The following is a 24,089-nucleotide window of genomic DNA, read 5'->3' as shown; positions in this document are numbered from 1 at the left end:
CCACTGTGCTGCATACCATGCTTACTTTAATTGAGATCAGTACCACAAGGTGAGCAATAGAATGGCCAAATGTAGCTTTTATGTAATATCCCAACCTCCATATCTTTCACAAATAGGTGGGGCACTCACAGAGGAACAGTCACAGGAGTAAATAAGAACTATATTGCTTTTATGCAGTACAAGTTGAAGAAACAAAAATGCAACAATAAATTTAAGAATTTGTGTCATCCAGGACTCTATGGAACACTAGTAGACCATCTGATCTGTACCGTGGTAGTGCTGTACACACAAACAACAGAGACTGAAAACATCCTGGAGAGTTGTGTCAGTGATAATTTGCATGCCATCTTATCGTTTAAAATGTTTGCCTTCTTAGTGTCTAATTAATATAAATATAGCTGTACTTACAGACAAGGTAAGCCTGATCTCCTTATGGTTACAGTTTTTTGAAAGTTTTTTCTTCAGCGCTTTAACTGCATCTTTAGGCCTGTGACAAGAAATTAAGTAGAAAAATTTACCAGTGAAGGCAGACTAATTTTCTAGTTTTTAACTTCATCCAAGAGCCAAAAATGCTGGCCTGAGATACAAGACAAAATTCACTGCTGTATTTACACCCCTATAAAATTAGAGCAATTGCCCCTTGATTTTAGCAAAATCATTTCAGCGTTGAGCTAGAGTAACAAAGCAGCGGATTATGTTTGCCACTGCAGACTGCGCATTCCTCCAGAGATCTGTGCAGAAAAATAAAGTTATTCTCCTCTGCAAAGTCTCCTCCAAAATTATGTTATTTCACTGTTGTACAATAGATTTATTTATCTAGCTTTTACTGCTATGAAAGGGAGTAGCAATTGCCAGCTGTATCAAGAGTTGACTGGTACCCATTTTTCATGTATGATGCAATTAAAAAATATTCTCCTGGGATGCTGTCAGGAGTAGGGGTGTCTTGGCTAACTTCCAATCTTATAATTGCAGGATGCTTCTTAACTTATCTGAGTAATTACCATGTACGGATGGACAACCGATTCCGCCCCAGAGATAGTGGCATTTCTAGCCTAGTCGTTTTGATTTCTATATATACACCCTGTTATCTTTTAACTATCTATGTAGGAGGGAAAGGGTGGAAGATGGTATCAAGCTTATCACATGTGGGAAACAGTATTGCCTTATTAATATGGTCTATCTATAGTATACAATTATTAGGGCCAGCTCAATGCTCACGATCAACAAAAACAAGATGTCTTAAAGTCTCTTCAGGATCTCTCTAGAATCTAAGACGGAGCAATAGGCACCTATGTTTCAATAAGGAAAAAAGAAATCTTTGGAAAAAAAATCCAAGCAAATTAAAATTAAATAAGTATTTACCAATATTGTACTTTTCAGTTTGAAATGTTGTTGTAGTTCATCAGAAAAAAAAGAGGAGATTTCTCTGGTTCTCTTAATCCTGTAACATACCTAGTCATACCAGTAGAGCATCAAGTGATGTATGGGAAAATGTTTCCCTTGCAAAAAGCTGTACTACCACTATTCCAGTCCTGCTTCTTGCTTCTCTCACTGAGGCATCTGGAAATGCTCTGGTCAGGAGCTGGATATTGCATTAAAATAACAATTTTCCTAATTAGATACAGCAGTTCTGCTGTTCCTAGTATCCTGTTACAGACTGCGACTAGTAGTAGTTGCCCAGGAGGAAGTTAGGAGGAGTTCCTCTGTAACATCAACTGTGCACAAGAGGAAACAGTGTATTAAACAAAGGCTCTGTTGCATAGTAGCTCCAAATAAAAACTAACGCTGAGGGTCAAAGCATGCTGTTTCTTATGGCAACGGCGAGACGTGAGTTATTACTGACCTTTCAGGCTCTAAGATCCATGGGTGAGAACGTGGGATCCGAAAAAAAATGAAAGGAAGGAAAAGCTGATACAAGAAAGATACTTGTGCAGAAACTAAGGCATACCTCGATCTCCTGGAGAAAGCTCTCCAGTCGGTGTTAAAATACGCCGCTGCTAGCAGTGAGTTCTTGCAATGCAATGCTGAAGCAGATCTTACAGGAGAACAGATTTCCTTCTCCCCCTTTTACAGGTGGGAACAAGGAAGCACAAAGCAGCAAGTGGCCGCTCAGTGTCCTGGGAGCCCTGGGTGCACGCCTGGATCCGACGGATCCCAGGAACAGCAGCCTGCCATGGCTTCACTCCTGCTGCGAGGCTGAGAAACTGCACAGTGGGGAGCTCCGATGAAGTTAAAAGCTGAGTTTTAAATAGTGTTGGAGGCAACCAAACGCTCGAGATCTTTTTCCAGGCTGGGTTTGCAGAGCGGTACAGGTTACCTGAAATACCTCAGGCTCCGGCGAGAAATTGTCACCCCATCCCTCTGCGGCTCGGCTGCTGGGAAAAGCCTGCAAGCCTCATCCCCGAGAGCCCTGACTGAGCAAAAGGCCCTGAAACAGGCAAAACTCTTCCCCGGGACCTGAAGAGCCCCGCTCCCCGCTGCTCCTTCGCTCTGGGTAGCCTCCCTGCGCGTCCCAGCTGCCGGCTCGGTTCGGTCCGGCCCTCAGCAGCGCCGGGGCCGCTGCCCGGGAACAAGCGGCGGCGCCTCCGTCCCGCCCGCGGGGGCACTGGCGGTGCCCGGGCGCCCCCAGCCCCGCTCACCCCTCCTCCGTCGCGTTGATCACGTCGCAGATGTGCATGAACTGTCCCCACTCCTCCGTCTGCAGCGCTCCGAACGTCGCCCGGTCTGAAAGGCAGAGGGGAGCCCCCGTACAGCCGGGCCGGGGCCGGGAGCCGCCGCCCCGCCCGCCCCTCACGGCCCGGCAGCCAGGCGGGAACCGGCTCCCTCAGGCGGGCTGCGGCGCCCCCTCGTTACTCACCGACCAGGCTGCCCACGGCCGTGCCGAAAGGGTCCTTCGGAGTCTTCCCGAAAGCCATGGCCGCTGCCGGCGGAGTGGCGCAGCCTCTGAGGAGCGGCAGCCCCGTCCCGTCCCGCCGGATCCGGCCGCTCCCGCCCCGCCGCTCGCTCCCTCCCCGGGACTGGGGCGGGGCCGCCTCCAGGTGCCCTCGCGTTTCCGCGCCGCTGCCCCGTGCGGGCCGGGCCGGGGGCCGCTCCGCTCGGGTGAGCAGCGCTTACCGACGGGACCCCCCGGGCCGCCGGCCGGGGTCGGGCCTGCAGCGCGGCCCTGGCGGAGGGGGGCCCGCCCCGCGCCCCCTCAGTCGCGGACACCGCGCTTCCACCGACCCACGGATCCCACCGACTTCCACCCGGCATCACGTCGCCACGTCCTCCCTTCCCTGCTCCTTGGCCAGCATCTAACGTGCGGCCGGGCCCTTCCACCGCCCCGCTCCACGGCGGCTGAGGCCCCTCAGCCACCTCCTAAATGGGACTGAACAGCTGGAACCAGGAGAAACTGGGAATTCCGTGAGGTAAAGCCTGGGCCGGAGCTACCGGGGCTCCAGCCCGCTGGCATCTCAACCCTGGAAACCTGCGTTAACTTCAGTGGAACGGGGAAAAAATACTGGCCTGGCAACGCTCACCCCCACAGTTCTGTGCAGTGGCACGGAAGACTGGTGTTTTTTTGTCTTTTCAGGTATCTTGAGGAACTTTTTATAGCAGAACTGACTTTAAAGGATCAGCTTTTTAAGATCTTCCTTTCAGGTACAAAACCAGAAATCAAGCTTTTCAAATGCAGCAAAATAAAATGTACACTATTAAACCAATACCTGATGCAATTTGCTGGTTAAATTGATTACACGTACTTCATTTTAAAGGAAGACTGCAAATGCAGTGACAGTGACAACTGCTGCACACTATGTGCAGAGACATTTCAAACTTTAGCGTCCACCGCTATGAAATCGCCAGGGCTGACCAGTGCTCCGGCATATGTTTTCTTAAATCCATATGTTCTTTTCTGTTTCACAGATTTAACAGTAGCACGTGTACAGATCTCAAAGAAGCAGGGGGAAAAAACAGCGCATGTAAGTTACATTCATCAAGTCATCCCTCGTATTATGTAGGAACCACTGACATGTTCCTTTTGCCACATACAGGTTTCCACATGTGGGACTTGCTGCAATTACTATCAATGACATCCACTGTGTCACTTCTTCACAAGTCTGACTATCTCAGACCTATAAAATACCTGGGAACACATGGCATGAATGAAAATTAAAACCTCAGCTGTAATTTTTGTTGAAGGAGAGTTGTAATTATTTCAGTATCAAACAAATATGGAATCATATTAACTAGCATTTGAGTACAGCTTAATCACTTATACAGCCAGAACATCATACAACCAAATAAATTGTTTGCCTGACATTAGAATTTCATGAATTAACAAAGCTCTGTTTGCACTGATTGAGAGTTCTGCCTGGGATAAGCTCTTTTTACTGGCTTTTGCATTTTGTGTAACTCTGTGGCCCCATCTACTGGATGGCCTTAACGTAAAGGCTGGAGGAGCACAGACCTTGTGTACCTGCAAGTATCTCTACAAAAAGCAAGTTATTACAAGAACTTTTAGGAAGTTGATCATGTACAATAGATGTAGGAACTGAGTCTTTTTCTTACTCTTTCTGTAGGAAATCGCTGGAGTTAATTATACAGCTTGGCGAGGTTCCACTTGAGGGTCTTTCTAATGAATGCATCACAGTTTTCCACACTTTTGTTAGTCTTGTCATTTGGTTACAAGCCAGATGTCGTCTGTCAAAACAGGAGTTTATTTATTCTCGGCTGCAGGATTTGGGAAGACATCCTCTAAACTTAGGTATTTATTTCATTTGCTCTTCAACACTGAAACTGAAATAAGGGCCTATTTAAATTAGCCCTTGTTAAACCTGCAGTATGAGTTACATCTTGTTTCAGAGACCATATTTTATTGAGCTACTCAGGGGCAAAAAAGCTTACGAAGCCTTTCTGTGTTGGAATTTACTGGTTAAAGTTACTCATTGAAACCAGCTACTGGTCTAGATCTATGAACTCCTAGTGGGCTTCAGGTTCTGCTTGAAACAAGCCTGCCTGACTCTTCACCCTTCTCTGGATTGGAGTCCTTGGTATTTGTGAGTCAGTGGTCAGAGAGTCCCAGGAGAGTCCTAGTGCACTCCTTGCAATTTTACTATGATTGCAGATAGAAGATTATACTTAATTATTACTATTGAGGGACATTTGCTGTCTTTTGCAAGCACACATCGTATGTTATAAAAAGAAAGAAGGAAGAAGTTAAATGATTTCTTTTTGTAAAATGTTTGGGAACAACAGTATTTGGTGGCATAATTTATGCCTGCCTCTTGAGCTAACATGTATTATACCAACATAAGCAGGCTTGTCAGTGTAATTTTATTTGTACTAGACATTTTGTTCATGTTGCTATGTCAATTACAAATACAAGATCACATCCCTAATTGCAGTAGCTATGCAGAGATTTTTTCAATCTAGTTTTTCTGTTCAGAATTGTGTATCATTAATTTAGTATTTAAAACATTGCAGCTTTACCTTATTTAGTCTTCACTTCATTTTTCAAGGACTCACACAACACATTGAGTGAAATACTTAAACAGCAGTCATATTCATAAACTGATATATGATATTGACTTGTACCTGCTAAAATTTGTTATATGAAAATTATGAACCATGGGGATGATTTTTGGTTTAGTTTAAAAACGAGAGAGATTCTTAAAAGATCATTATTCAGCAAAGATTAGGTGAGGAGTATTCCCTCCTCTGTCTCCCAAGAGCTGTATTTACTCTCACAATCTTCACCAGAAGTCTATTTTAGTGTGATTCTTCCTTGTTATCTAGTACAACAAAGATACAGTCGGCGGGATTCTCACTGTAGCTCATTAGACCAGATGCTGGTTATGGCCTGTGCTGGTAGCTTAACTTGAGCAAACAGCTAGAGGGCTAAATCAAATCCCTTCCGCATCATCTCCATTAGCTCATTGTCTTCGGATTACAGCAAACCTAATCAGGAGCTGTTTGGGCAAATTCATGTTTGGGACCCAGTCACACTAAAAATACAGAGGTGTCCCCAATTTTATTTTTAAAAATTATCCAAACGCTGTTACGTTAGCAGCATATTTAATTTGCCTGTGTAGAAAAGGGGAACAAATACCGCAGGGAGGGAGCTGCCTGTGGGCTGCAGAGGGCAATCTTGTTCCACGAATCTCCTCAGTTTTCATGCGGTGGCTACTCGAAGTGAAGGATGGTTTATCGAAAAGGCAATACCCTATCAGCCATGTTGGGTTTTCCTCACGTACACAGCGTGGGTCAGGTGCAGCTGTTTAGCATTATAATGCTTTCTTGTAATTTGAAATAAAATAAATAAATAAATCTCTGTATATGCGATGCAAAGCTCTCACAAGGTAGAAGAGGCAAAGGGATGTGGTGTTTTTCAGGACTGACAAGTAGATGACAATCAGGTTTCCTCACTCTCAGTTCTGTGCTGCATTTCCTGGACCACACAGCCTCAGCACACTGTCACTGCCCTGGGACTTTCTTGTGAAGTTGGACAAATCTGTTTTTCTCCCCCTTCTAAACCACTGAGAATTCCAAGTGAAAAGATATATATTTAATAACACACTATGGAAGTCACAGCTAATTTGAAACTAAAACCATGTGTACCTTGTTTTACATAAGATTGATTGTAAAATCTTTCAGAAATAGGTATTTAGCATCTATTTACTTTTTTTTTTTTTTTAAGATACTACATATTGCCTCCCTCTGGGATTCTACCCTAAGGATGTGTTCATCTCAAAGTTTCCTGCCTCTTCTCTCTTTCCTTGCAGGATACAATCCTCCTTTTTCACTGAATCAAGGCTGGAGACAAATATTCTGTTTTATATTTGGGAAACTTACCAAAGCCTTTTCTCAAGTTCACCTTCTCAGAGACAAAGATGCATCATCCAGTTCCCCCAGCTTCTTTCCAGAGGCATATTTTCTTACAATGGGTTCTAGATTTATAAAGAAATGATGAAATCATTGTTATACTGCAGAATATTGTGAGTCTTGACTCAGCTTTCCATTATGAGGTTAATTATTAAATATACTTTATCCACTGCAAGGTAGAATCCTCTGCTTGAATCTCACAGGAAAACTTACAAAGAAATAAAAAACTCCCTGAATCTTAAATTACAGGAATTGTCAAGAGTTTTCCCATTAATGGGATACAATGGGATATATATATATTGCGGCGTAAAGAGCAAGTTGGAAGTGGAGAATAAGGTATGAACTTGGTAGTTCAGATTTACAGCAAACTAGCATATGTGAAGGTGGGAACTTTTCTATCATCTTGTCTGCAAAGGAAAATGGCAAATAACTGGTTCATATTTAAGCTGAAGAACCTATGACTTGGCAAAACATCTCTTCACATTAGAGACTATTTAAAGAAGTTTCTTTTAGAAGAGATCCTCTCTGAATTTGGACAGTAGTAAAACATAGTTGTCCAATTAAAACAGGAATGCCTTCTGAGTTACGAGATTTTTTTCTCTGTGGTACACAGCAGGACATTGAGATTACATATGGTATACATTACTGTGGGCTACAAGTTAACTTTGTTTTCAGATTATTGAAGTTCATGATAAAAATCTTCCATATCTCACTCTTAGTTGCAATACAATTTTCTTTTTCTTCCTTGAACAAGCTTGAAAAATTCTGTGATATTAATTGTTAGTGCACATTTTTAAATAAAAAAAAAATACTTGACAAGTGATGAGGTCTTCAAGTAGATGTTTTCATATATAGGTGTGCTGAAATGTGATATAAGAACAAATATTTTTGTCTGGTGTTTTAAAACAAAGTAAAAAGCAAAAAAACAATCCTCAAATCCTTACATATCAAGTACGTGGTATAAGAATCCTTCCAAAAGCTGCAGGAATCAACCTGCATGAGCCTGAATCAATCTCATACTTTCAGTACCAGCAACAGTCTTGATTACTTGGACACCATTGCAATTATCAGTGTAGAAAGCAATCCTGGAAGAAGCTAAAATTCTCAACCTTTGCACATTGGCAGCAAGTCTGGCTTTTACCAAGAAGGTAATTTTTCTCTTCGTGACACTCCCACTGCCACTTGAAGTGCAAAACAGCTCTAGGCAAGAGCTTAGTTCAGCACTGTTTCTTATTTTCATAGTTTTTAACAATAACTAAAACTAGATCCTTTTAAAACCACACATATTTAAAGAAAATGGTTTTCACACACAGCATCCCAATTAAATAATTTCAGCAATATTTTCTCACAAATAGACGTACTGGCTACTGGAACAAATATCGAAAAGCTTCATAGTTAAATCCCGGACTGGTAGCAACATGTCACCCACAGAGCCCTGGTTCAAATCCAAGCCTTCTCCAACTAATGTAATGCCTTGCCGCTCACATGGCTATCTCCTGTCCTAATTAACCAGGAGTCTCAGCTGAGCTCTCTGCTGGATTTTAATTACAGCATTATTAATTCATGGGGAAAAAATTGACAGATGTTTCAGGTTGGTCGTAGCAAATTAAAAGGCAGGTGCTTGGCATAAAAACTCAGAAAAGATTAAACAAATGACTCATGGATGTTTAGCTGTTTTACAGTGAGCAGTGTACGTAGTACCATTTAGTATATTGTAGCACAGAGTGACTTCTCAGGATAAAGATAACAATAGCAACAGATTTTGCTCTGTCTAGTTTGTAAAGGTAAAGAAGCTTATAAATCTGTGTTCTTAATTTGGTTTATAGCTTTTGTTGGGTTCATTTTACTCCTCTTTCCTCTAAAAAGAAAATCCACTATTTTCTTGGGTTGTTAGTTTAAAAAAAAGTGTGATTGAAAAAACCCATAAATACCAGAACTAGTTGGTTACTCTACAATTACTCAAACTGAGCATATATATAATATGAAGTAAAAGACTAATTTTCATCTCTTACAAGGGACAACAAATGTCATAATTTTACTAATAACTTCAATCATTTCACAAAGCAGCTTAGAAAAATGTTAGCTCATACCAAATAAATGCATTACAGGAAACACAGGCATGACCTGAAAAGCTACCAAGGTCAATATTGTAAGGAAAGCAAGCAGAAGCCAGTGCCATGATTCTGAGCTCTCCATCAATTATGCTGTTCCACAGGAGTCTTTATCTAAAGTCTCAAGAAGTCTCATCTGTCATGATGGTATACACGGTTTCTTAGTTGGAACTGAGCAAAGAGTCTTTCAGTAGAGGGTCATTTGGATACAGGTTCTTTGTTGTGGTGTTTATCTGCTAGGGAAGGAAATGTTACGTCTGTTTAGTTTGTTTTTTGTTTAAACTGAACACACATAGGCAATTTATGCTACAATCCTTTTCAGAACAAGCCATTTTGCAGGTTTTTTTTTCCCCTGTGTTAGTATCATATAGAAAAAATGACAAAGGCATTTGCCCATGTTAGGATTTCCCTAGTGTTTTTGTTTTTTTTCTTTAACAAAAGGACTGTGCAAACTACCCTTTTCATCTGAGTCAATCCAACAGTTATTCAAAGCCAAAAAAAATTGTTAGGATTCATTTTGAGAATGCAGAATCAGATACATAGACAATTTCAGAACTAGAATTGAATGAAAACAGATTCCCAGGAACAGGTTTGATTTTGACAAATCAGTATTTGTTTATCAGAGGTGTTCTATTGGAAAAATTTCCCACCATCTGTAGATTTTACCACACATCAATTGCCTCAGAGCTAGGAACTTAAAAGAAAACAAACCAAAACCTCTTTCCAATAGTGGAGACTGAGCTATAGGGACCTACCAAAAGACCCACTTCAAAGGCAGTGATATTCCTACTGTCAGAGTGGAGGATGTAGAGAAAATTTTTCCAACTTGTTAAATGGCAAGAATCAGCTGTCTATCTGCCAGTTAATAGAAGAAACAAATAAATACAGATTTTAATGCTGTGACTCAATGAAAACTGAAGAATATCTTTCCTTGTTGCTAAGGGAGGCAAATGTTCATCTGGTTTCTTAAAGTCTGCCTGTGTTTAAACTGAGCCCTCTTCTAAGGAAGAAAGTATTCAGGTTTCTTTTACTTCCACCACACTTCTGCATGGTTAGTGACTGCTGGCCAGTGCACGTGGCTCTGACCTACAACCTACAGTGGCTGCCAATAGACTAATGCATGTGGCCTAAGTGGAGATTCACGGCATTGTCACCTCTGTGTCATGCTCCTCGAGTACTGTGGAGCAGGGAATCACACACATTTCTCATGGAGTTCAGATTCTTACTCTGCATTGCAGTTCACTGGGTTTAGAAGCATGTATATAAACTGAGCAGGTCGTACAGCGACCTGTCATGGAGCCTGAGCTCACTGTAATTAAGTTCAGTAGGGAGAGAAATTGCAGAAGGTACGTCCGCTGTATCAGGATGGAGCAAGGTGAATTTATTACTGGTTGTTCCTCTGAAACTTAAGATAAATATCTCTGAATCTCTGTTCAGAACAGCTGTAAAACTCAAAATATACTCACTGCTTTGGCTGCATCTCCACACTGATGTTTTTGGCAAACATTTCTGTGCAGTACATTTTACCCAGGGAGCTAGAGCACTGGCATTTGCAAGACCATGCAGCTACCAGTAATTTAATGCTGTGTGAAACAATTCTCATTACGTCTAAAAGGTACAGTTCACACACTGCAGGAATCCCACTGGTCTTTCTAAAAGCAGAGAACAGTTTTGGATGCACTGTGCATGCTCACTCTAACAGACAGCACATGTCCTGTAGGTTAACTGGAAATTTCAGCTTGTCTGTACTGGCGTTTTCATCACAGCTATCACTGGATAATTATGCACCAATGCCAGCAACGTAGGAATTCTTTAGTGAAATAGTTACCTCAGTAGAAAAGTATCAAAATTATTTGAACTGTTTGTAGGTAGAAGAGCTGTGAGGATGAGCCTCCAACAATTGCTTTTTCCACCATGATCAGTATGCCAGAGGTCTTCCCACACTGGACTGTTACACCAAGTCTGTTGCAGCTTACTAATGTGGTTAGTTCTGAAAACGAGAAAGAATTCTTCCATCTTTTCTTTTTTACTAAGTTAGGACACTCATTTTTCCTTGCAAGGACATTCATTTATGTGCACTCCCTAATTCTGACCTTGTGAGCAGAAAAACTGCTAAATTGTACACATAGCTCTGCTTGAAAAGACGCATGAAATTCAGAGCCGAACTATACTTTTGACCTCTCAGCTTAGAAGAATCAATCCTTGGCTTTGCACTGATGCTTTCTGAAAACCATTGCTGAATTTCAGCATGAAAGCAGTCTTTGTGAAACCAGGCTAGGATCCAGCAAACCTAAACTCAGTTCCCACTCCGTCACGGTCCGTGCTTGTTCTGGCTAATCACTGCACAGCCCTGGCAGGGAGGAGGAGGGACACGGGTGTTTGCGTTGCCTATAGAAGTGGGTATGAGACATCATAGGGAAAGGCAAAAGAAGGGCCTCGTTACACACGTGCTGGCTGGTGCCAACACCTCTGCTCAGCACCGCCAGTTCGGGCAGGAATTCCCTGCCTGAACAATCCCTGTTAGAGAGACGGGGAATACCAAGCAGAGTTCACAGTGAATTTAGTAGGAACTTTGTGCAGTTTAACAGCACATACAATGAATAAGGACAATTTTCCAGCTGCAGAGCAGTAACTTTCTGCCTTTGCTGCTTGTCTGGTACAGAAGGACCAGTTTAAGAAGGCTGGAGCATTCCTGCGTGTGCTTTGTTCTGTGCAAAGCCTAATGCCAAGAGTTATCAATAGTTTGGTGCAGGTTGTTCTCCTGCTCCTGCTGTTCTCATGTTCTCCTGCTGACACACTTGACAAATCACTGTCTTTTGGCAGTCCTACTTAAAGGAGCGTTTGAGATCCAGCAATAAGTAACTCAACTGAAAATCGCCACACTTCTCTCAAAGTGAGATTTTGTGTCAGAAAATGTTCCTTAACAGTCAAAGTGGATATCAATACCTGTCCTTGGTCAAATGTGAAGAGGGGGAAAAGGTGAGGCTGGAGAAAATGCTGTTAACATCAAGAGTAACAGAGAGCAAGTAACTTCCCAGTTCGTGGTGAGATGTCATTTGACAAAGCAGTATCCTGCAGGTGGGAAGCATGAAAGTTGTCTCCTGATATACTACATGCATGCTCACGCAGTCACCTTCCTTGGATACTTGTCCTATTTGCCAGAAAGCATTTCTCTGATTTCACAGAAGGCCCACCATACATTTCTCATTTAATATAATATTTTCTTGTGGTTGTTTCTAATTTTCTTTTGCCCTCTCAAATTGTTACCAGGCCCATTCTCCATGACAGAATTGTTTCCTAAAATGTTTTCCATCCACTTACCCATGGAACTGTGTCCATGGTAAAGATTTCTCCCATCATGAACAGAAACACAAAACTACAAAAAGGGCATTGACATCACTGCTCACTTGATCGCTTGCTTACAGAGCATCTACACCCTGTATTTGCATCACTGCTATGAAGGTGCCTATTCTGCAGTCCTCTTTGCAGGGTAGACCTTTACAGTCTGGCACATCTCCATACAATGGGCCCCCAGACAGCTCTACCTGTATGGATCAGAGATCAGACTATTAACTCTGAAGAGCTCAAACCTTTCCACCATACTCACTTGTAACGCACTCTGGTGCTCAAACTCTCAGCAATTATAAATGACAGCATCTACTAATTTTAGCTACTTATATGACCCCCATTGCTACAGTAACTGAACGCTTTGATCCTCCTTAATGCATTTACCTTCCAATTCCATATTGAGGTTGTGAAGCAGCAATAGAAAGATTGAATGTTAGAGTCATTAATTTATCTGAAGTCCCTCTTTTGATGCCTAGTTCTAGAGATCTGATGCTTGGAACATGCTCTTAGCTGTGGCTTGACCACAGACTGGAAAATTTGGCTTCCATGCCTGCCCACAGAGTCTTTTGTCATGACTGAATGAAATAGCTAGGTCCTTAATTCACACCTGTCTTCCGAAGCAGTAATGAGGTGCTCTGCTGTTGATGTAAGCGGTACCAGAGGACTTTAATTGGAAATATGTGGGATTATGCCTTCTTTCATAGAATTGGCCTCCATATAGAAATTATGTGAGGGTGCTGAGGGTGCCTCCTTAGTCTCCAGCCACTGTGGTTTTTATTTTGCATTCCATTTAATGAGCCTCACTTTGCTTATGCATCATGTAGGAAGTCTGAGTATTGTTAGGATTCGAACTTTGTTTGATGCCTGTGAACTCTTTTTTTCACCTAGATATAAGGTATTTCCCAAGGTTACACAAAGAGTTCTGTGGTAAATTAGGGAATTGAGCCTAAGCCTCTTATATCTTAGAGTAGCAGCCTGACTGTTGCTTTCAGAAAAGCTTCACTACATTACACCAGCTAAGTGTCTGGCTCAGTCACTATTCTGTGGATTACCAGAGGGCAGATTAACTGGAGTCTATTGAATTTTTAAAACATAAAATAAAGACCTGCTATAAGCTCTTAACAAGTTTCTCCTAGCAAGGTTTTGAGGAATTTCCAACACTGTCTTAATTCGGTATCTATATATATGCACAGAAATTGACAGCGCATGTACCTACATAGTAGTAGAGCAAAACCTCGTAACATTATTTAAGGTTAATGAAAAGCAATGTCATTCCTGACATCCCAGATAAATTATGTTTTCCATTGCTATACACAAATGCACTGAAATATAGTTAGCATTTCATCTGCTAGGCAAGAATAACCTCAGCCCCTTTCAATTTGGAATTCTCTAACCACCCATGGACGATAAGATGTTGAGCATTTACCATCAATTTTCTGACTTTGTGGGGAATGAAGGCTGAAAGCAAGGCAGACGGAGCCTCTCATGCAGTGGCTTGTTAGTTATAATTTCTTTACTGTGAATTCGTGCCTACCCCTCAGCTGAGCCAAATCCATATTCAGCTGTATCTGATAATACAACACTCACAGCTCAAGGTCACTAGCTCTAAATTGGTGCTTGCTTTTTAACTGGTCTCACTTGAATGGTAATAAGCTTCAAGTAGTGCTTAGTCTTAGCTTTGATTCAGTTAACAGTGCACCATCATCTTGTGAACAGTGTGCTTGAGCTGCAGTTATTCATGTTATGCAGGTATTTGAGCTGTTGCTCAAATCAAATGCAAAAAAATATGCAATATTGTGCAATATTGTCAGCAGACTTCTGAATATAGATGTATGTTTACCTGCACACTAGGAAAGTGATCACTAGTTTCTCAGTGTTTCACATCAGTTCTAGTTTTTTACTAATTCCCGTGCCAGTGGAATACAGATACAATAGAGGAAATGAATTCTGCTGCCAGAACCTGAAACAGCAGCACAATGGGAACAGGTGCAACGGCGCAAGTGCAGCGCATGGCACGCTGGCAGGCTGTGATCCTGAGACTGCTCCCATGGAAGACAAAAAGAAATACTTTTCCCTTGCTCTTCTTTCAGTCCTTTTATTTAAGGCCTAAAGGCAAGCCCAGTAAAATATGGCTAATTAAACCTCTGATCTTTAACCATTGTGTGGCTGGCGTAGCCTTCACACGGTATCACACAGTGAAGCTGCTACAAGTAACATCCTAATAACCTGCTAGTATTCATTAACAACCGTTATAGGGAATTAGTTTCAGAGCCTCTCTGTTTAACACACACCAAGACCTTTAAGTCTGCATACTGAAACTATTTTTAAAAACCCAGCTCAATTGCAAAGTGAAAGAGCTAAACCCTGTGAGGAAACAGTAATGACCTTTGCTGGTACATAGTTTGCTTTGCTCAAGGATGTTTAACTTCTTGATTCAGTCAGTCATTTTAAACAATGCACAGTTTGGCAAGCCCTTTGTAATTTCCCTCATTCTTATGAATGCTGTTAATATTTAATATTTAGCTATCAGTTCAGTCAATCTTTATTCCCCTGTAATTTTTTTCAGTTCTTTCTATATTTCTAATAACTGATTGTAAATATACATTCTACAGAATGACTGATTTTATATTTTTAGCCAGAAAATCTTGGTGCTTAGCCCTTTGCTTTTTAAAAGGAAACTTATTAGTTTTTTATTATGACTTTTTGAGTCGTACCATGATGTTGTCAATCAATACTCTACAAATAAACAGTTATTCAGTACTCTCTCTACACTCCCAAATAAAAACATTTTACTTAATGTGTACTTCATCTAATGCATTATTTCTAGCCAATACACATTTTTGTAGCTGTGGCAAGCACTGCTGAACCTTACAGAAGCAACAGTTCAGATGCTTGCAAGTTCCTGCTCTGGATGGAAGTGTCTTCGGACTATCTTTATCATGAGAAACCACAGCTTTCCCTCAGGGTGAGGCATCACATGAAATCATGGGATATCCATGAGCTTGGCAGTATGGAAAGCTCTTCAACCTTTTTGTAGTACCAATGATTTTCCAAGTATTTCTGTACATTGCTGGCATCAAGGTAAGGACCACAGACACTGACTACTAAAGAAAAATTTAGGCTGATTGGCAAAATTTTAGCAACTCTAATCGTATTGAGAAGCGCCTCCTCCTTCCCTTTTAATGCATAGGGACTAGCACCAAGTATAGACACATCTGACTTATAATCAGAAATTGTATTTAATGCACCAAAATTACTTACCAGGACTCTGTTAAAACAGAGGTAGTGCAGTGCAGGTTATAAAATGAGGATGAAGGAGCCAGGACCCTTGAGATCTTGCTTCTGGCTTTAAAGCTGACTTGCTGTGGTCTTGAGGAAAAAATGAAAAAGAAAAAAAAACCAAACACTTGCCTCTATGCTGTAATGTACTCATCTGAAAAAACAAGATAACTTCACTGATCTACCTCACAGGCACTGTGTGAGACTTCAATAATATTTGTGAAATTATACAGTGATCCTGGCAAGAAATGTTCTAACGGAGCACAAATGTCAAAGATTGCTTTCAAATCAGGCAGGTTTGGGAGCAAGCGCTAAGTACGTACCAGACTGACATGGATGGTGCTGTAGTTATTTCCACTGTGATGCCTCCTTTATTGTTTCATTTCTGTTATGGCCTATTTCTTGGCCTATTTTGATGAGTTAGCATCGCCTAAGACTTTTTTTTTTTTTCCCCTCCAAAATTTCTTGTGTCCTCCTCAGCCCTGCTCACATTTTTTCACAAACTGCTCATGAATTGCCTTGGCAGTAAGACAGTAAAGTGATAAGTCCTCTTAGAATATGGCTCATGGTTCACTGGACATCAGCAAATGCTGTCAAAGCTGATAACCTTCAGCTGGGAAAGTAACAGTAGTTTCACTCATGCAATCATTAACCTACTGCACATGTTAAAGAGTTTTATAGAGTGGAGCCAGGCTAACAGCGTGCTCAGCTGGGCAAAGGCAGGCCAGGCCACTGTCATGAAATTTTATTCATGAAGGTGGCCACTGGCCATGAAATTCAAGTACCCAAGTAGCTTTGGTATTGTACACGGAGGGAAGCAATCACCTTTTGAAGCAGCTCAGTGTGGAACCGGAAGGGTTATGGCTGCCCAGATAGACCCCCTGGGCCTGGGGGAGGGGGTGGCTCAGACAGTAGGCTAGAACAGGAGGCTGAAGCATCACTACCGTGATAAAATATAAAAACATGGACAACCATGACTGCTGTCTCTCTCTGCAGCATGCAAGAGAACTAACTAGATTGATCTCAGAGGTTTAATACCATGCTTGTGCATTGAACTGGAGCCTCTTAAGCACAGAAAAAAGCTTCTGTGGTATCATTAGGTGCTTTCCTTAAATACCCATTTTTTTCAAAAGGCATTAAGTACCTACTTACCTTCAGCATGTGGCTAAATCTTATTAAAACCCACTGAGTTTAGGCATCTGCTTAAATGATTTAGTAACTTAGATTCTTAAATGAAAAAAATAAGAACTTATTTGTTCTGCTTCTTTATCTGTATCTCTATCTCTATGCAAGCTGTATGTGGTAAAAGAACAACCACCCCATAAATAGGAACAACAAAAGGAACTAAAAATCTTCTAGGATGAACAGATTGATCTAATACTATATTTGTTTAGAACTTTCTGATGATACCAGATGCTGCTGATGACTAGCAGGTCTATTCCAGGAAGGCACAAATCTGCTGTGCAAAAATAAGTGCACAGTTCCAGTGACACGTCCTTTCACAGACTCCTGCTGGAAGTCAAACCTAGCGGAAGATTTACTCACTGCGCACAGCAGGGCAGTTGGCAGTGGTAAAAGTTCCTGATACTCCTTGCATGTTTAGAATATATTGAAGGTTGAACCATGTTGATTAATATACATTCGGGCAAGAAATCATCTCCACATGGTTCAACTGTGTGAGCAATCATAGCACATGTGAAGACACCATCACTCTTTCTCAGAATCACGGCAAGACCTTTTGGCTGTCCTTTCCCTTTCCTCTCTGTCCCACAGGGTCATACCCAGTCCGGAGTCCTCACACAGCTCCTGCTGCAGCCAGAAGCCCCTCTTGCAGCATGGCACAGCAGCAACATTGTGCTCACAGGTGCTTGGGCACACACCTACTGCCGCTCGCTGCAGCTGTGAGTACTGTCCCATTTATTCCGATTTTGGTTATACCTACTTGACTTTTTTTTTAAATAGAATGTAAGTATATGGACTGTGATGCAGTATTTTCCACCGGCTTTCAGTTCTTGTTAATGTCTTTAAGGTGCTATGAAAATAGCAATGACTTTAGCCCTTAGATTTTAGGTAATAAGAACCAATTAAAAGTTATCAAATGTTCAACGCTTCTCTGTCCTCTAAATGTTGCTTAGAAACAGAGAACTTTGTTTTATTTCAAAACCAATTTCCATTTAGACAACCTTGTATTTGTGAACAGAAAAATGCTAGAATTAAAAGTAACATTTCAAATTTATCCTATTCCATGAGAGACATGAAAATGCTCCAATTCAGAATCAAAAAGAACTGTTGGAAAATAAGGAGTCTAAAAATCAGTCAATGTGGAGATCTCTACATGTCCAGGGCCAGTTTGGCTTCGGAATTGGAGAGAGCCTCGCTGCATTTACAGCCTGCGCTGAGAAGTAAGCCTGAAGTGTATGCCAAATGATGCACAGATGCAGCTTGTGTGTTGCTTTTGGGACTTGAGCTGGCATCTTCTTGCAGAGCTGTGCAGGTCTGTGTGTGTGGAGCAGAGCGTGTCAGAGATCTCTGATGCACTGTGTAAACATACCCAAGACATCTGCATTTTTGTCTTGACTCTAGAGAGCTAATTTGATGAAGAAACAACTGAAATAGCCAAAAAGCAGAAAACATCTGTGGAACTGGACATGGCTTTCAGTCCTGTTATAGCAGTTAGTGTTGCTCAAAGCAAGATTTGCAGTATATTAACCCTTACTTGCTAAGGGCACCTGGATTTACTCACCTGGTGGGAATTTTATGTCCAGCAAGTTATTTCAGGCTTCAGTAACCGTGTGTTTCCTTTAGAATGTTTGCACTGTATTGCTTACCTATTTTTCTTAATATTCCCTACACAGTTACAGAGTGTAGGACCAGGAGGGTGGAGGAGGCGAAAATCCCATAAATTTGAAAGAAGCTAGAGACTGTATTCATGTTACCACATCTTCCCTGTGGCACAGTGAATGATCTTCTATTTCTGACTCCCATCTCCTGGTACTTACGGGGGAAAGAAACCATGCCTGTGAGATGTTAGTCACATAGTTTAGTGCAGTACCAAAAAATTTCTAAGGTGAGGAAAATGCTACGTGGATCTCTAAAAAAGAGAACAGAACAGGAGCTGAAGTTGTAAGAGGTTGCAGGAGCAGCAGGGACTGACTTTGAGACCAGGCTGGCAAAAATCCACTTACAGGGACAAGTTTAAACTGCACTAAACGAAGTGGGAGCTCTTCCATTTCTAGCCTAGAGGCTGACCACAGGGGCAAACACTTCCCCTTGTGTAAAAAGATTAATATTGCTTCTGCTTTATCCCTGGTTTTAGTTCAGCAGAAGTACTGAAAGGGAAAATTCAGCTTCATTAGAGCAACAAGAAGAGTTTAGCAGGAGTTAATACAGAAAGGTAATTAATACAGAAAGATCAAACTATTCCAAGTTTTTAATTTATTTGAAGCGTATTTGAAACACATAGGGAATGTTTATCTAACCTGCAATATCCCACAATCACAAGCAAAACCTTCCTGAAAAAATTCGATATGATTGCACAGAAAAAAATACATCCAAGCAGCTGACCAGCAGGGGAGGAGTAAGGTCAGACACTACTCCTGATTTTTTAACAAAGACTAGAAACATTGCTTTTAATTTCAGACCTCCTTGTTTCAATCAACTCTCCTTGTCTTCAACACACATCCCTTCCTCCCAGGGCTTTCCTGCTAAGAGCATGCATCAGCAGCTTGGGTTTAAGTTTGCATCAAGCTGGTTTTTATAGCAGTAAGCCCACTTGGAAGCTACAAAGACACAGCGTGTTTCTTGCTGCCCTGCTTATCAGACACAACAAACGATTTATAGCTGCACTTAAAAAAAATATTAAAAAAACCACAACTCGGTACAGGCTCTAAACAGTGCCAGGTTTAAAAAGGAGTGAAGTGATTCTTTTCCAAGATTTTGGCACAAAACCTAGTTGTGAGTCAGGTAAGCTGAAAAATTACTACATGTCAATTTTTGGAAAACGTTTTAAATGACTTATTGAGACTTTAGCCTTCAGTCTCAGCAAATTTGAAAGCTGCTGTGTTAAATTATCCACGTAAAACAGGATGTGCTGAATTAATTTCATATTAGGACACAAGCTCCATTATTGATGGGGCTACAAACCCTCAGGCTGACCCTTTTACTTGCTCCAAAATCTAATTCAGATTGCCCTGAAATTCAATTTGCCACGGGGAAGCACTGGATAAAATAAGTATTCCAAATTAGGCTAATGTATTTTAAAGAACGTGGTATTTCCTCTCCACGATCCTAAGAAAAGCACACAGCAAAAAATCTAACACAGAACAAAATCCACTGCAAAAACGGGCACCAAAGTTACTGATTGATTTTTTTAATATATATATTCAGGTAATCCACCCGGGGTTTTCATTAGATCTTAAAACCATTTCACATGGGTCCCCAGACCTTGAACAGGTCTTCTGCGAGGTCTCACCTTCAACTACAACTAGCCAGAAGTGATGCTATCTGGAACATCAGATTCTTTCACCAATTTCTTTTCTATAAGCAGTGTGTTCTATATCGCTGCAGAGAAGATCTAGTCAGCCAAATCTTTGACAGTGCTTGCCCATTATTTAGAGCTTGCCATCGTAGCAGGATGGCTGTTAAAAATGGTGGGGTTTTGTGGAAATTGGCACACATTACCCTTCTTTCATATGTTTTGTTGCCTCCTCTATTAGGATTAACCTTCTCAAATATCCACCCCTCTCACATCTGTCAGATGGTTGCTTTCCATGGCCCAGTTTTCTTTTTTTTTTGCCCGTACCACTGATCTGGATTTTGGCTCAGCTCTTGCCAAGCATAGCTGCCGTTCTCACATAATACTAATGCTGCTTCTGGAGAGAGCTCAAAAAGCCTTCCATTTTGCCTGGGTGCCTTGCTTGCTTGCTTTGCTTTATTCTTTCCCTTCACCCATTGATCTATACACACTTTCAGCTTGACAGGAAAACCTGGTCTTAGCAGGGACAGGCGTAATACCTATATAATCACTAAAAGGGGTCTAGGAACCAGAAGTTTTAGGAGGCTTGCCTAAGAGTGAAGCCTGCAGAGTATTAATGGCATTGTACTTGATACCTGCACTCCGGTCTATTCAATAAAGACAGATGGGCAGCTCTAGTGGGAGATGCAGAATGCCTGTGAGATGGTACTTAAACAACTTAATCATGAAGATTTAAGCCAGCATTCACCTTTTCACAAACCTTTCTTTGCAGAAATCACAAGCACAGTCGATAAAATTTGTCCTAGGTATTTCTTCTGTAGATAAACCAGAGTGGAAGGCAGGGTTAATTATATCGCCTTAAGCCACAGAAATTGTCTTATTCTTTTCAGTAACATTTCAGTTGTCTTGGGCTATTAAATACTACTCACAGCTGCTCTCTCACTGATTCTTTGGAAAGTAATGTTGGAGATACTGAGCTTGTGCTGTGGCAGTCACATCAATGTTTGCAGGCAGGGCAGGAGCTTGCCCTTCTAACCTATGTTTCAGCTTGGCGGCGGTGGTAGGATGTGGATCACTATTAGCCAGAAAATGCGCATATATCCCTCATTAACTCTTTTTCTAATTGTGATAAATCCTCCTTAAATTAGCTTTGAAATGCCGTGCCTTATACATTCCTTGTTCGTCTTTTGTCTCATGGGATGAAGATGTTTTTCCAGCACCAGGAATTACTATCTAATAACTTGGCTATTTAACCAAGATTAAAGCGAAGGCTTGTAGGGATCATGTGTACATTAATATCATTATAAACAGATCCCTTTCCAGAAATATCATGAAATTTGCAGAGGACCACTGTGTCAACAAGCACTGGCAGAATCATAGAGGGTAATCTTTTATGGTGCTGCATGTAGGGAAGATATCTTGGCTTGAATACTCTTTGTAATTTAAAAAAAGGATTATAAGTCCAAGCAGCAGCAGTACCAAGCAATTAATGAAATTACTCTTTTGGGAGGGCTCAGTGTACACTCTTAAATATATTGAAAATTAGTCACAACTCCTTAAGGAGTCTACTTGGAACAAAAGCCAAATTTAAATTCTGAAGTTAATATAATAATGTGGAATAAATCTTGAGACTGCCAGTCCACAGGTTCCCTCAATTAATTTGGTTTGGTTTTTTTTAGTATCTAAAGTTAGTATTTTTAACTCACACACACATTTCTTTATCTCTTTTTTTTTTTTACATTTAGTTTAATATTTAATTCCTACTAAGATTGTTTCAAATGTAATACATTTAAATATCATAATCTCCCTGGGTGACGGCAGATAAAACAAAAGTGGGCTGTATGCAACACAAAATCTAGTTCAAAGCAGCCAGGCACAGCCTTGTATTGCTGCAAGCAACAGCAGCCCATGTCACCAGCTGATGCCTTTGCAGAGAAAGGCAGGAGGTTTTTGGGGTATCCCTGGGAAGAGCCATTCCGCAGCATCACTCTAAGCTGTTTGAGGAGCATTGACAGTGGGAGATCAGAGAAAAATCCAGCTACTTTTTTTGAACCAAATTCATGAACTGTCATTTGGCATCGGTGGTGCTTACTGACCTTTTGAAACTGTTCCCCAAGTAGCTAAAGGAGGATTTAACAAGCAGGTCTGGATGGAGCTGTGCTGGTGCCCAAGAGCTGTACTGTCATCAGAGCACTTCTGCCTCTCGGGGGGCAGGGGTTTCTGCTTGTGTGTACATGAGGATGCCCTGTGACAACCATACAAAAGTCTTCCAAACATCCTTAAAGAAGGATACTTTTTTTTAGAAAATACAAGAAATTCTTTGTGTCCTTTCCTTTTTTTTTTTTTTTTTTTTTTTTGTTTGGGTTTTTTTTTTGGGTTTGTTTTTTTTTTTTTTTCCATAGCTTATAACATCCCAACTACAACAGACTGGCCACGTTCCAGTACTTCATTGAAATGAGCCTCTGTGTTTCATTAACGTTTGTCAGACATGGTTTATTCCTTTTTCTTTCATCCTGCCTCTGGAGAGCACTGTGTGAGACACGGAATGCTCGGTTTTATTTTCACAGGGTGGATGTGGTTTTGGGTTTTGGTTTGGTTTTTTTTTTTTGTTTACCTGCCGCTCTAGTCAGTGAAGAAAAGTAATTCAGAGAAGCCTGGTGGGTTTTGATAGTGAAGATGGAAAGGTCTGTGGAAATCATTTACTCTTAGTACTTTGCTTTGCAGCTTCAGACCAGTAGCCAAAAAACCTGTGTCTCCTTCACCTAAGAGGTGAAATTGCCTTGTATCGCAGAAGGATTTGTGTGAGGAGAACAAATTCACTCAGGTGAAATTCTCAGGTCCAAGAGCTCAGGATGTTTTGCAAGTCATAGCATTGTCTTGCAGCAGTAAAACTAAATATTTTTATGGCTCCTGGAAAAAGCTGGGTGTATTGACACAACATCATAGAGGTAACACATCAGTGCAAAGCTAATTTCAGGTAGAGAACTGGACCCCATCTAGACTGATATTCTTCACTTAAACAGCAGAAATTTTGTTTTTTCAAATGCTACTGAATTTTGGCTTATCTGTAGAAGAAATGGGAGTTAGAGGAAAGACAGAGAAATTTTTGCCTAATACCAAATATTCATCCGTATGCCAATGGCTAAACACCATTCCAAACCAAATCAAACAGCAGTTGTATTTATTAAGAGCTTAATTTATCAGTTACTGACGTTTATTTTGTACTTGTATAATATTGAATATTGCTTTTATGTAGCGTCTCCGTTTGACAAAGCTGGCGAGTGTCTGACTGGTTGGAAACCAAAGATTGCTATCACAGGCCATGGGAATACATGAACTGCATCTCTCTGGCTACACTGACAGCTGCAGCCCTGTGTTTAAGAAATACACTGTCTTGACTGGGGAGTACAAAGAGAAGGGCCTTAGAACGGGGAAGTAAGGTTGGAAGGAAATGGGTATAATTAATTGAGTATTGAGCAAGACAAAATGATCTACTTGTGAAAGCAAGGCATGGGCTGTGGTAAGCTCCACTGCCGGCCAAGGAGGGCAGCCCTACTTGCACTTTAAGGAAGATCTGCTTTTTCTAATAAAAGTCGTTGCCAGCTATAGTGGCTTTTGCCACAAAGAAAACTAGTAATATTAAAAAAGCCAAACCATTACTGTGTTCTATCTTTCCTTGACTAATTTAGGACTGTGATGGATCAAAGTAGCCTTTCTTTTTTTCCCATTACCATCTCAAACCCCAGGAAGGCTGGAGAACTGAACGACTGGTGTAGGTGGTGGGTTTTGTACTAGAGACTGCTTCACTATATAAACCAGGGTGAAATTATCTTGCAGTATTTCAGACAATGACCTTTCAAGTAGACAGACCCAATGATTTTCAGTCAATGCTCCCTCTTCTTGATTTAGAAGCCCATTCAGGAGGTAAAAAGGCCAGTTCATTGTGGCAACTCATTATTCCACTGTGCTGCTACATCCTGATAGATAACAAACCTGACCTTTGCTACAGAAATAGG

At 41.2% G+C, this 24,089-nt stretch overlaps 1 protein-coding gene across 10 annotated transcripts in view; it reads right to left on the bottom strand.

Annotated features, from left to right (window-relative positions):
- Positions 1 to 24,089, bottom strand: part of TOM1L1 (target of myb1 like 1 membrane trafficking protein) — a 323,891-nt gene that overhangs the window by 21,300 nt on the left and 278,502 nt on the right. For 7 of the 10 annotated variants that reach the window (XR_013929293.1, XM_080394537.1, XM_080394531.1 and 4 more), the window contains 3 exons: positions 2,858 to 15,689; positions 2,640 to 2,724; positions 409 to 487 (listed from right to left, as the gene is read on the bottom strand). Coding sequence is in view for 9 of the 10 variants with exons in the window: in XM_080394537.1 (XP_080250663.1) it covers positions 409 to 487; positions 2,640 to 2,724; positions 2,858 to 2,915 (222 nt within the window). In the remaining variant the exon portion in view is untranslated. The remainder of the gene's footprint in view (positions 1 to 408; positions 488 to 2,639; positions 2,725 to 2,857; positions 15,690 to 24,089) is intronic. The other 3 variants (XM_080394538.1, XM_080394535.1, XM_080394539.1) reach the window with 3 other exon arrangements.

The sequence above is a fragment of the Falco punctatus genome (assembly GCF_963210335.1).
Source record: "Falco punctatus genome assembly, chromosome: 1".
In the NCBI taxonomy this organism is placed as follows: domain Eukaryota; kingdom Metazoa; phylum Chordata; class Aves; order Falconiformes; family Falconidae; genus Falco; species Falco punctatus.
This window is presented reverse-complemented; position numbering and strand designations above follow the sequence as displayed.